At 39.8% G+C, this 13665-nt stretch overlaps 1 protein-coding gene across 1 annotated transcript in view; it reads left to right on the forward strand.

The window, feature by feature from the left end:
- LRRC1 (leucine rich repeat containing 1) overlaps positions 1 to 13665 on the forward strand; it is a 124178-nt gene that overhangs the window by 79917 nt on the left and 30596 nt on the right. Inside the window, exon 4 of the mRNA XM_004424009.3 lies at positions 441 to 530. Coding sequence (XP_004424066.1) covers positions 441 to 530 — 90 coding nt within the window. The remainder of the gene's footprint in view (positions 1 to 440; positions 531 to 13665) is intronic.

A 13665-nucleotide genomic window follows, 5' to 3' on the forward strand; every position in this document is an offset into this window, starting at 1 on the left:
TTGCAGCTGTCTTGTGTTTTATTATAATCTTGTGGGCTAACATTTCTCTTTATTTTCTGCTAATCAATAAAGTGTTTTCACTCTTAGGTGCTTTGGTTGCAGCAACTATTTATCATTTTCTTTCACAGTGTACTCAGTGGTCTCCAACAATTTGTCCCCTTTATTCTTAGAGATTGCATAACTTTCCTCTTTAATTATTTCTGGATCCCCATATCAACAAGTATTTATCAGCCCCCGTACTTTTAGGTAGACCAAGTCCTTATTTTTTTTCCTTATAAATGTCTTACATATAGGAAGACAAGGCAAACATGCCATATCTAATGTAATTTTAGGGAGTTATTTCAATTAGCATGTAGAAGAAATCATTATAATTAAGTTTAGTATACACTATTTGTGCACTTTTCTTTTTCAGTTAAACATTTTGTTTTGTTTCGTTTTAGATTACCTGAAACCTTTCCTGAATTACAGAACTTGACATGTCTTTCTGTAAATGACATCTCATTGCAGTCCCTGCCTGAAAATATTGGCAAGTAAGTTTCTATGGGAAGTTTGTGTATAACAGGGTGAAAGGGCGTTTATCATCAACTCTACTCCCCTTCCCTTTTACAGCTCCGATTTTTCTACTCAGAAAGCCATCCGTCCAGTCTTGAGTATCACCCTCAAGAAAGAGCATAGCCAGTCCACTGTGTTTTTGCATATAATTGCCCCTAAATTTTAATGGTTAAAAAGAACGCTGCTACTTGTTACTAGTGAGAAACCTAATTTGTTTGGAAGCTCTCTTTAAACTGATGGATTCCAGAGTAGTTAATTTAAGCAAAGTAGCATGTGGCGTATAGGTGTTAGAAACTGCCAGTCAGTAATTTTAATCCACGTTAGAGAAGAGAGCCAATGAACGACTCCATTGAAAACTTAGTGTGTGTGCCCCTAAATAGCAGCTGTGTCTGCCAGTGTGTGTGGGCCTGGACCTGAGAATAGGGAGTGAGAATGGTGAGCTTGGAGAGCAGGCATGGAGCTGGGAGACAAGTCGAATGAGATGGGCGGACCTCCACATTGCTGGCTTAGAGGTTGGAGAGGACAGCATGGCAAGAAATAAAATTCTTCAAAGAAAGTGTATGCTGGTGAATAAATGTTTTATTATAGATTCCCACAGGTGAATTAATTGAATTATCCCAGCATATCTTTTCCACGCCTCCAGGACATAGTGGGTTAAGTCAGGCTGATGGCTCATGCTTAGCCACTTAAAATAAAAGCCCAGCGTGGCCGCCCTAACCTGGTGGACCAGTGTTCCCTAGTGTCGTAAAGGATCTCCCTTGTGCTTACCTGTTCTGCCCGAGTTCTGAGACAACAGAAACTTGCTTTCTGAGAACCGCATTGTATCTGACAGAGGTCTGTTCTACATAGGTTCTCTTTCCTGAGGTCTGCAGGAGTTTTTAGAAGAGAGCTTTGCCCCTCCTTTCCCTCCTGAGCAGGCAGAAGACAGGCGGCTGACCCCTATTTCAGCAGCAAGTCCATGTCTTTCTGAGGTGCACACTGATGTGGTAACATTATGCCAGTGGACCTGCTGATAGGAATCGTGCCCCGCAGCTCTCATCTCAGAATGGGAAGGAGGCAGGAAGCCCCCAGTCCACCTTGAGTTTATGGTACCAGCTGCAGAGGAAGCAACAGTATTTTACTGTGGATTTCATGCACTTACGCTTCACTTTTGCTGTGTCAAGTTTCATATATTTCTAATTAACATAATAGTCCTTTAGATACCCAGGCTGCTGCTGTCCTCCTCTTCCTCTCTGGAATAGAATTCCCTTGGTTCCCTCCCTCCCGTTCTTTCTCAGCTACCCCTGCCCTTCCATCCCCCAGTCATGTCTTTTTAAAAAGTTGTAATGCTTTGAGAGAAAATATGTTCTCATTAAGCCAGAGTGCCACCTGACTCCCCACTGCATTGTTTCGTTGGAAAATGTTGTTTAATAATCATTCTAGAATGAGTTACAATATTTTTTATCCTGTCTTTTCTGTAATTATCTGTACCTGTTTTTGTCAATGTTCAGGATTTCTTGTATATCTGAATTTTCTGTCAATAATAAGAGTAGTGGTTTTTTTGGTTTTGTTTTAATTTTAGACCTTATCAGCTTGTCTTACTATTATAGCTTTATGTATACTGATTGCTTCCAAAATAAAATGCCGCTTTGAACTTGATCCCTGTGGTGAATAATCATCCAGGAAGTAAGACCATGGAGGGGAGTGGAGGCGGGGGGAGGGGAATCACGTAAGTGAATCAACTGATTCTTATTAGTCAATTTGTGAAATTAAGTGGGAAATAGAGGGTTTCCTATTCCTGGTTGGTAATAATTTTTGTTACCATAGCAAGAGACATCATATTTCTCCCTGGTGGATTTAAGATTTACGCAGGCTAAAGTAACAGCCTGTTTGCACTTAGTAGTAAGAAACAGTCAAAGAACAAACTCCTCTTTGGATAAGATTGGGTGCCTCTGGTGTCCTAGACCATGCCGACAAGATACTGGAAACAATTGAAATGGTGAATTGTGGAGGAAATCTCCTATAGGCATAAGTATACTACACTTTAAACAAATCAGTATTTAAAACTTATGAATTTTCCTCATGGAAAGGATTCTTCAGTTTCCCAAAGGATTACCGAATGGTTTTTTTTTTTTTTAGAGCATTTAACCAAATATTTAGTAACCAAACAACTTCTCAGAAATAGTGGTTTCGTAAACAAGGCACAAATATTTACCATTCCAGAACATTTGAAAAAGACATGAAATGGCCATTTGAGTGATCGATACTTACTGTCACCTTGTGGATTCTGAAGTGGAGGTTTTTGCGTAGATTAACCCTACTTATTTGATCAAATGAGTCAGCCACCTCAGCATGGGCCTTTTGAGCATCAGTGAAACCAGGACCTCTGTTTCTCCTTTTGGCACCTGGCACAGTCTGTGATGTTCACCAGGAATGCTGTGGATTTCTCAAGGAATCGGGCCTCCTCAGGATGGACAGGAGTGTCCAGCCTGCAGGGGAGAGCCAAGCCTTTATCCAGGACAAGCAGACTTGCAGCAGCTTCAGGCTGGGGACACCTGCAAGCATCTGTCCATCGTGGGTTGGATTTGCCCACAGTCACAATTTAAAGAGTGTTTGGGAGCTGATGGCAGCATTAGAACTGGAGTGCGGCTCTCCTTGTCCTGGTCCCGTGTTTTTCCACGACTCCACCTGCCATCACCATAGGATAGTCAGTTCCTGGACTCAGTAACGTTTTCTTATTGCCCCTAGTGATACCCAATATTCCATTTATTAAGTAGTTAGATCCAAACAACTTGATGAGTATTTTTGTCCTAACAACCTAGTAGCTGTTTTAAGAAGTAATACGTACACATTGAAAGAATATATATTTTTATTTCACGCTTAAATATCCCCAATTATTTACTATGGGATGTGGGTACCTGTTGGGCACTGCTCAGCTTCTCAGTCTGCACCTCATTTCCTTTTCCATATGGATTTTTCACCTAGTACTTGCCTTTTATCACAGCAGTGGCTAAAAACCCAACTTGCAAAGAAATGTCCTTGAAAGGAATGTAGTGCTGTCCACTGTTGAGTTCACATGGTGTCTCAGACATTGCGTATTGCTGTGTCTCTCTCAAATGTAAGATGTCCTGTGGCGCTCCTGTTTGCTGCTGCTTCCCTGGGTTCCGTAAGCTGTTGCTATCTTGAATACTTGAGAGCACTATTGTGAATACTTGAGAGTGCACAGCCTCAGCCATTGGTGTATGGGAAGAAACCGGCGTCATGCCTAGACTACAAAGCATTGCAGCTCACGTCCTGTACTACATGGCTGCACGCCAGGTGACCATCAGGATGGCTGCTGTGATAAAGCAAGTCTCTCATAGTAGAATCTCTATAATGCTTTGTAATGAGGTGAGGAATGAGCATGAGAGTCTTTTGAACCACACACAGTGGTATACTGGCTACCTCATGTAAAATCACACATTTTTCTTTTACTAAAATAAAATTGTCCCAGATTTGCTGACCCTTCACTGTGATGCCACATTACTCAGTCCTCCAAAGTAAAGGTGGCATTTAACATTGAGTGAGAAACTAACCCACCTTCGGTGGGTTTTTTTAAACTCTTGTTAAAAATACAAAAATGCAACACCTTTTCATTAGCCTTCATGAACAAGTGATTGACATCAGGGAAGATGGTAATTTATTAGCCAAATTTCAACAAAGACCTTTCCATAATCAGAAGAAATTTTTAAAAATTAGTGTGATGACTTAATGCAGCTGATGATGCACTTCTTTTGGTTCGGTGTAACTTTGTAAAGTATCTTTTTCATCAATTACAGCTGTCAAACCAAATATTAAAACAATTTAGAATCAATTGTTGTGTCCCCAAATGTAAAATAAAAGGTTTAATACATAATATAGAATTTTCAATCCTTTTGCTCTCACTAATGAAAGCCAAAAGATGTTTGTGTCCGTAATATTTTTAAATATTTTTTCTTTTGTTTTATCTTCTACTTAAAAATTTTTGTTTCTACATATATTTGATAATATATACATATTGGTACATCTATTTTAAAAATAATTATAAGGCTTATGAAGTTATACTCTGAAATGTGTGGGGACCACCATTCTACAGTAGAATGTTTGGGAATCAGTGAAGCTCCAGATCAGTGGTTCTCAAACTCTGCTTGGTTGGGCCCCTGGGGTTCCACTGAAGTACCTCCAGGGCACTGTGGAGGGTGAGAACCAGTGCTCCGGTGGGTGGTCTCTGCTGATCCCTGTTTGCACCAGCACAGCCCTGTTATTAGCTTTTTAGTTTTTTTGTATTAGTGTTGCATATAATATTTGCTTTAGAAAAGTCTGCCGCAAATATTTTTCAAGCTCGGTTTGGAGACCACCCTTTCAGGCGCTCGGTAGCACGTACCTGTTTGTTGCAGCAGCCTGCGTGGTGGGGTTTTTATTGTGATGTGGCTCCCACTGAGCTCTGCTCAGACCGGGCAGAAAGCTTCAAACCTTGCATGAAAGGGAACTGTAGATGTTTTTACCTGCCTCCTCTCTTTCCAAGAGGCTGAGGTTTTTCCTCATTTAATGACTGAAATTCTAGCTCTTTCTTCAGGCTTTCTCCAGTGATTGGAGGAGGTGAAATAGATCCCAAATTCTCAGGTTCCCCGACCTTACCCTTTACTGCCCACACGATAAGCACTGTAGTCCTTTGTCTGTACACAGAAGTCTAGTTGTTCGGTGTTTAATTGTGTGTGTTTAATTAGTGTATGCACCTGGGTCACCTTGTCCCTGACACAGTGGGAGTCTCACTTGTTAAACCCTCTGTGTCTGTACCGACCCTGGCATTGCTCTGACGTGCTGAACAAACAGCTGTGACAGGGCGACAGGGTTACCTCCTTCACTCTGCTGGCTTCCAACCTGACGTCGTAGGTAATCCAGGAAGGTTCTGGAAGCTTTGCGTTAGTACCGCATGAGCCTGTTCCTGCACAGTCTCTTTTTTGTCTTAATACTGCACACTGTTTCTATAAAAAGTTGATATAAAGAAAACTGAAAAAAACTGCTTCCGTTGCTCTAAAACCTTCTAATGAAGAGTGTCTATTGCCCATTAATAGTGCTTAATTTCCCCGATATAAGGAGCCATTAGGGAGAGATTTAAAATATATGTGTTTTTAGGGAAAAAAATACCTCACCAGAAGAACTGGTAAGCTTCTTCCTTTTAATAACAATTCTGACATTTATCACATTTCCTTTTCTGCTCTTGTTGCCAGAAAGCATAACGCTCAGTGAGAGGGACTGTGTTAATTTCCACGTGACGAAGGGAACTGAGGAACTTGGGGAGAGGTGTGGCGGACACCCCTTTACAGTGGGTGGGCGCTCTGTTAGGCACACACGCTGTCTCCTGACAACACTGTAGTCATAAGGTTAGCGTTAACCATACTGAGCCCCTTTCGCTTTGTCTGTAAAATGGGGATAAGTCACCTGCCCAGGTTTGTGCCCCAGGTGGGTGGTGGAGCTGGGATTTGAACTTAGTTTCTTCCTTGAAGAGGCTGCATTTCCTTTACCGCTTGGTGCCTCACAATGAGCACGTTAGTTTCTTCCTCCGTTCTGTGGCCCTGATTTTCCATTTCATGGAACTTTTTGTATATTTGCATTTTTTTTAAGACCTCTTTAAATCTCTTTTAGAAAAAGTTGGGATAAAATTGAGTAAATGACTTGATGTATCGCTGAAGATGCCGGTTAGCATGAAGGGCAGCCGTGGAGGAGGTGGGAAGCATTCAATAGAGCCTTAGAGAGTAGAGTTCCAAGTCTTGGATAGTCTTTAAGAAAACTGTGAATAGGGGCCGGCCCCGTGGCTTGGCGGTTGAGTGCGCCGGCTCCGCTGCTGGCGGCCCGGGTTCGGATCCCGGGCGCGCACCTACGCACCGCTTCTCCAGCCATGCTGAGGCCGAGTCCCACATACAGCAACTAGAAGGATGTGCAACTATGACATACAACTATCTACTGGGGTTTTGGGGGGAAAAATAAATAAATAAAGTTTTAAAAAAATAAAAAAAAAAAACTGAATAAAATTAATTTTTCAGATATGCCCTTGAAAATGAGTGCCTAGTGAACAATGACTTTTTACTTTACTATTGCTAAAAACACTTGGAAGATTCCACTGGTAAAGCTAGGAAGGATAATTTTACTTTAAGGACTTTTCAAACATTGGTACAAAGTGTGAATGAATTTGCCTTTCAAAAGAGCATGTTAATAGTGAAAATATTTTCCATGAGATCAGTTGTATCAATTTCTACTCAAGTAAGTCACACATTGCACTTTTTACTTTTCAAAGATGAGCTAGCCTGCAGATGGATGTAATCTTGTATATGGAGAATCCTAAGGAGTCCACACAAAACTATTACACCTAATAAATGAATTCAGCAAGATTATAGGATACAAAATTAATATACAAAAATCAGTGGTATTTCTCTATACTAGCATTGAACAATCCAGAAATAACATTAAGAAAACAGTTCCATTTACAAAGCACCTAAAAAGAATAAAATACTTAAGCATAAATTTAACAGAAGAAATGTAATACACACACACTGCAAACTGCAAAGCATTGTTGAAAGAAGTTAAAGATGACCTAAATAAATGGAAAGACATCCTGTGTTTCTAGATTGGAAGACTTAATATTAATATAGTGATACTCCCCAAATTGATCTTCAGATTCAACTCAGTCCCCATCAAAATCCTAGCTGACTTTTTGCAGGAGTTGACGAGTTGCTCCTCAAATTCGTATGGAAATATAAGAGACCCAGAATACCCAAAGAAATCTTAAAGAAGAAAGGGCAAAGTTGGAGGACTTACATTTCCAGATTTCAAAACTTAACTACAAAGCTACAATAATCAAGACTAGGTGATACTAGCATAAGGATAGACATATAGATCAATGGAATAGAATTGAAAATTCAGAAATAAACCCTTGCACTTACGGTTAAATGATTTTGACATGAATGCTAAAATAATTCAATGAGGAAAAATAGTCTTTTCAACAAATGCTGTTGAGACAACTGAATATCTATCCACATGCAAAAGAATGAAGTTACACTCTGCCTGACACCCCATACAAAAAATAAGTCTGAATGGAGCAGAGACCTCAATGTAAGAGCTAAAACTTTTATAAGAAAACATAGAGATAAATCTTGGTGACATTGGATTAGGCATTGGTTTCTTAGAGGTGACACCAAAAGCTCACACAACAAAAGAAAAAATAAATTGAACTTCATCAAAATTAAAGACTTGTGCATCAAAGGATACTAGCAAGAAAGTGAAAAGATACCCTACTGGGAGAAGATATTTGCAAATCACGTATCTGATAAGAGTCTTGTATCCAGAATAGATAAACTCAAAAAGAGAAATAACCCAATTAAAAATGAGCAAAGGATTTGAATAGACATTTGTTCAAGTAAGATATACAAATGGCCAATAAGCACATGAAAAGATGCCCAACATCATTAGTCATCAGGTTAATGCAAATCAAGCTATGATGGTATACCACTTCACACTCACTGGATAACTATAATCAAAAAGACAAACAATAACAAATGTTGGTGAAGTGGAGAAATTGAAACTGAAACCCTTATATTGTTGGTGGGAATGTAAAATGTTGTGGTCCTTTATTTGACGGGAGCAGATCCTTCCTCAAAATGTTGAGCATAGTTACCGTATGACCCAGCAATTACACTTCTAGTTACATTTACCCAAGAGAAATGAAAACGTATGTCTACACAAAACTTGTACATGAATATTCATAGCAGCATTATTGATAGTAGCCAAAAGGTGGAAATAGCTCATTTTCATTGGTGGATGAACTGATAAACAAAATGTGGTATATCCATATAATGGAATATTATTCAGCCATAAAAAGTAGTGAGATACTGAAACATACTACAGCTTGGATGAACATTGAAAACGTGTTAAGAAGCCAGAGAGAAAAGGCCACATGTTGTATGATTCCATTTATATGAAATGTCTAGTATAGGCAAATCCATAGAGACAGAAATTAGACTAGTGGTTGCCAGTGGCTGGAGTGGGAGTGTGGATGGTGGTGAGGAGAGCAGTGCAGGGGTAAGGAATGACTTCTGATGGTTATGAAGTTTCTTTTTGGGTGATGAAAATTTTCTGAAATTAGATAGTGGTGTTGTTTGTATAACCTTGTGAGTATACTAAAAACCACTGAATTGTCCACATAAAAGAGGTGAGTTTTATGGTATGTGAAAAATATCTCAGTGAAAAAAAAAAAAAGAATGGACCTTAGGCAGACTTGAAGCCTGATACTGCTGAAGGATGATACTACACCTGGGAAACTGACCTAGTTTATTCTTCCAGGAAAACTCTCTAATGTAGCCTTGGGTAACGTGCTGAGGTCATTTTGTCTCAGTTACTTACACCTGGTGATCAGGCAGGTACACGTAAGCCAGAGCCTCCAGAATGTTCAGGTGCTATGGAGTGGGAGTGAAGGTTGGAGGGATACAGAAACCCCAGTGGGAACTCATGGAGAATTTGGGGGTTCCGGGAAGGGGAGCCTGCTGCTTTGTCTTTACTTTGTGAGGCTGTCTCCATGAGATTGCATATCTTTTACCATTAAAGAAACTAATATGCTCAAAAAAATAATAAGTTCACCTAAATATATCTAAACATCTCTATTCTAATTTTCTCCTCAAAATATAGCGTTCTTAAAGGAGAAGGAATATATGTAATGGACTGGTACAGCGCCCAAAACATGGTTGTCTGTCACTAAATGGTCATCATCAATAAAATCTAATTATGACAGAGTGTGAGGGTCTGGTTCTGTGTCTGTGACCCTTGGGAATGTAACCTTAATTGGAGCGGGCTTGAACTCAGTGAGCTACTGTCTTTGCTAATAAGGCCTGGTCCTGGGCTGCTTACCTGTGTTATATTAGGAGTGCATGCTGCCTGAGAGGAATAAATCTTCTTTTTGAAAACTGTTACCATATTTAATGGTCTTTTTTGAGGCCTAGAAATTTCCATAAAATATTTATTGTTTCAAAAACAAAAGAAAAGATTTTTAGAAAAATTTCTGGGACAAAGCCACCATAAGGAAATTTGTAACCAGAGATTGCTTAAATACTAATTTGGTATTGAAGAAGCAAAAATACTATGAATGTGTAAGCAACTCCCTCATCCCCATCAATATTGTTGCCCTAGTCAAATATTGTTGTCATAAATGTTTACAGAGTTTATGTTTTACTGCCATTTGTTTGCTTGGGCTATCTTAATTTATTTTATTTTATTCTTTATTTTCTTAATGATTTTGGCCATCAAAATGGAAAAAAAATCCAAGTGGATTAAAAAGGGTTTTTTTTAAATATAGCAGAGAACAGATGTAAATTCTTTAAAGTAACCACTCATCTAGTCCCTGAAATAGAATCCTAAAAATACAGCTGGCCTATTCTGACTTACAAGAGTGTAACTTTTGTCCCTGCTGTTGTGAACTGTGTAAAACATCAGGCATTAGTGTGCTGAGGAGAAATGCTTCAAAACACTCTCTTCCTGCAGGAGCTTGTTGGAATTTTTTTTTAACTCCATTTGTTGGTAGAAGTGGTGGGAGGGGCAGGGAGGATAGAAAGTCATGTTTTTGGAGGAGGAGGAGGAGAAGGTCATTCCAATAGTATTACATAGAAATTTAATTTGCCAGAAATTAAAACTGAAGGGTAAGATGTCTGTTAAGTAGGGGGGTGGTTAAAAAAATTAAAGTGTATATAGACAGTGAGATACTGTGCAATTGTTTTAAAAAAAAAAAAAAGTGCTGGTATGTGCAGGTAAGAAATGAGACAAAAGTCTGTGAAGTGAGGAGAACAGAGTGCCAGATATGTATGGGATGCTACCTTTCGTGTGAAAAAGGAGAGGACGAGAGTCTGTCTTCATACCTGCTTGTCTTTACATAAAAGAAGACTAGATGAGTACATAAGTAACTAACAAAAAAGATGACTTCCCATGAGAAGGGTCTTGGTGGTGGGAAACGGGATAGATGATGGACAAAGGCGGGAGGAAAACTTATTAGTTAATACTTTGTTTTAAATAGATATTAATGTATTACCTAGTCACAGAGTTGACTTGACTCAAAAGTGAGAGGCAGCAGAAGACAGTGATTAAAAATGCAGATTCCCTAGTGAATCCTGGCTTTGCCACCCGCCAGTTGTGTGAGACGCTGTTCACGTCCCCTCTCGGTGCCTTAGTATTGTCATCCATAAAGTCAATTCTTATAAAGTACTTACAGCAATGCATATCATATAGTGAGCTGCTGCAATCGTTATTAGTAGTAGGAATATTAAAGACCAGTAATTCCCATTGTATAAAGTGTCTAATTTTTCGTCACATTTGTAAAAGTATTAGAAATACCTGATGCTTTTTTTTGTCTCTGTAATATCATCTTTTAACTGAAGTGTTGGATAAATGCATGTGGGGTTTTGGTCTCCTTGTTTCCCTTGCCCTGGTGATTAAGAGCCTGGCCTCGGAAGTGGACAGAATTGGGTTCAAATCCCCCACTCCCAACACTTCTCCCCAGTGTGTTCTTTATTAGGTGCTATAAGAGATGCGGAGATGTTTGCACTGAATTGAATAGGTTGCCTTGAGGGGGGAGGCACTGTCCTGAAATCTCCATTGAAGATGCTATATTCTGAAAGACGAGGAAGGGAGATCATTCATTCATTCATTCATTTTAGCATTAATGTCTCTGGTCTAGATCTGCACTCAGGCAGATCCTGGTTTACACCAGTTGTTACTAGAACAGTCTAGAGAACCATGTTCTGGAGTAGGATTCTGCAGGGATCTGGGACTATCCAAGGCAGGCTACTGGTGAGAACCAAACCCATGGTTTCATTCTGGAATCCGTTTCTGATTCTCTGAACTGAGAATGACTAATCCACATTATACCCTGAGGTTTAGGCTCATATGGGAAGTGGGAGTCTGCAGTCAAAGCTGTCTCTTTGCTTCCTGTTCCTTGTCCCGTTGTTCACCAATTAGAGACAGTATCTGGTTAGATAGAAGTTGGCCAGTGCCAGCAGCTCACCGTCTGTAGAGCCTGTCCTTTGAGGAGTTTTCTGTGGTGAGGATGACTCCTGTGATTAATTGCATCTTATAGCAATCTTCCAGAATACCTGACTCAGGGTACACGCACTTGTAAGGTACTTGACTGCTGAGGCACAGGGGCTGTCTCAAGGAAATCAGGCACAAAACTGGCTCTGTTAGCTTGAAGGGAAAATGTATGATGCCCTAGTGGCCACAGTAGAGATGATTATATTCATTTTAGGGGAAATTGAGGTATGGCTGTGAAGCACCTCAGCCGCGCAAAGCCAGCTGCTTGGTGAGGGCTAGGGGGTGTTTGAGCCCACGCCTGGGCCTCGCACCTCAGGCTCAGCAGGCCTTTTCCGAGTGGCATCAGCGGTCCATGGAGTCTGATATAATGTCCGAGTGTCTTCATTTTAACTAGTTTAAAATGATGGGGAAGCAGTACCTCAGAAAGGCTACTGTTTTATATACGTTGTTTTACATTAATTTTTGAATTTTGAAAGGTTACAAAAATGTGATATTTGTTGCTGCTGTAACACCTGTACATTCACATTTTCCGTGCTATCTAAAAACAATGGAAACTAAGAGGTTTTGTAGTCAGAACCTTTTTACTTACCAGGATATTATATTTAGGTGTTAGTATGATAGGGTGGGAACTCTGCATTTAACCTAACTTGATGTTATTATCAAGTTCTATGTGGCCACAAGTCTGTTAGCATTTTTGCTCAAGCATTATTTGCTTTTAGTAACTGAGGCCTGTGCCTTTTATCCTCAAGACAACATTTACAGATAATTTTTAAATGTGTATCATAGTTTTAAAATGACATAAACTGACAAAAGTCCCAGTGTCCTTGGTGTGGTTAAGAAGGTAAGGCTTATTATATATTTGCCCAAAATAGTAGGTATTTTTGAAAGTTAAATTATAAAGAGAGCATTCCAGAGCACGGAGGGCCCCCGAGATGCCTCAGGCAGTGTAGTGTGAGGGCGGAGTTCTGGCTTTGGACCGGGTTTGAATGGTGGGTTTGCTGCTTTCTAGTGGGCCTCACACAGAGCCTCCCTTTCCATCGTAGCGTCATCTCGGGCTGGGCTGTCACTAATCTGGAGATGGCATGTGTGAGGAACCCTGCTCGGGGCCTCGCGCCACAGGGAGCGCCAGATGTCTCCCCTGCTCTGCTCTCTGTTCCAGGCAGGAGGCCTTGGACCAGGGCTGCAGACTCAGCATCAAGGCCTGTGCAAAACTGCTTTTTAAGATGCTTTTGATGGTGCCCAGCAAGTAAAGTTTTTGAAGCAAAGAAGGACTTTTCTCTCCTTTTATTAGTGGGTGTCTTGAGTGTGTCAAAATAGGTTTTGAAAGTAAAGAGCATTGAATACATAAAATGATAATTCTATCAGTGATTTTTAAAATATAAATATGAATATAGCCAAATGAGTACCACTGCCCCAATCAAACTGGCTTGGGGTTACGTGAAAATTTAAAACTGAAAACAAAGCCCTTTGTTTTTAAAGTTTTACAGTTACTTTTAAAATGTTATCACCGTTACCTGGAGATGCTTTTGGGAGTAGATGCCAGGTGGTGTCCTCACCTTCCCATTGTCGTTTCTTCTCTGTAACACTTTGCCCAGAGGAAGGAGAACGCGGGAGCTGCACCCGCCCAACTGGTTATGTTTTTTTGAAGAATGTTGGTATTAAATTCATAATTAGGTATTAGGTATTTTGATTTTTTTAAAAAATATATTCTAAAGAGTTTTGTTTGCTCTTGCTTTAATTGTGAAAACTATGCAGTTTTCAAAAATTAGAGATACAGAATTTGTGCATTTCATAGTATAATTAAAATACATTTTCAAGCAAATGGGCTTTAAGTATGTATATGTACTGTTGATACAAATCAAATTTACATTGTCCCGTGTTATGAAAGCAGCTTTGTTAGTTCCCGTGAATCTGGCTTTTATGTTGGAAGGAGAATACAGGATTACAGCGGATTACAGTGTTGGGATAACATCTGACTCCTTGCGTTCTGTGCACTCCACATAAAAGTCCTCCAAATCTGGATGTTACTATGGTGATATTAGCACAAGC

Source organism: Ceratotherium simum, chromosome 13 (assembly GCF_057802395.1).
Source record: "Ceratotherium simum simum isolate JZ-2026a chromosome 13, ASM5780239v1, whole genome shotgun sequence".
Taxonomy (NCBI): Eukaryota; Metazoa; Chordata; class Mammalia; order Perissodactyla; family Rhinocerotidae; genus Ceratotherium; species Ceratotherium simum.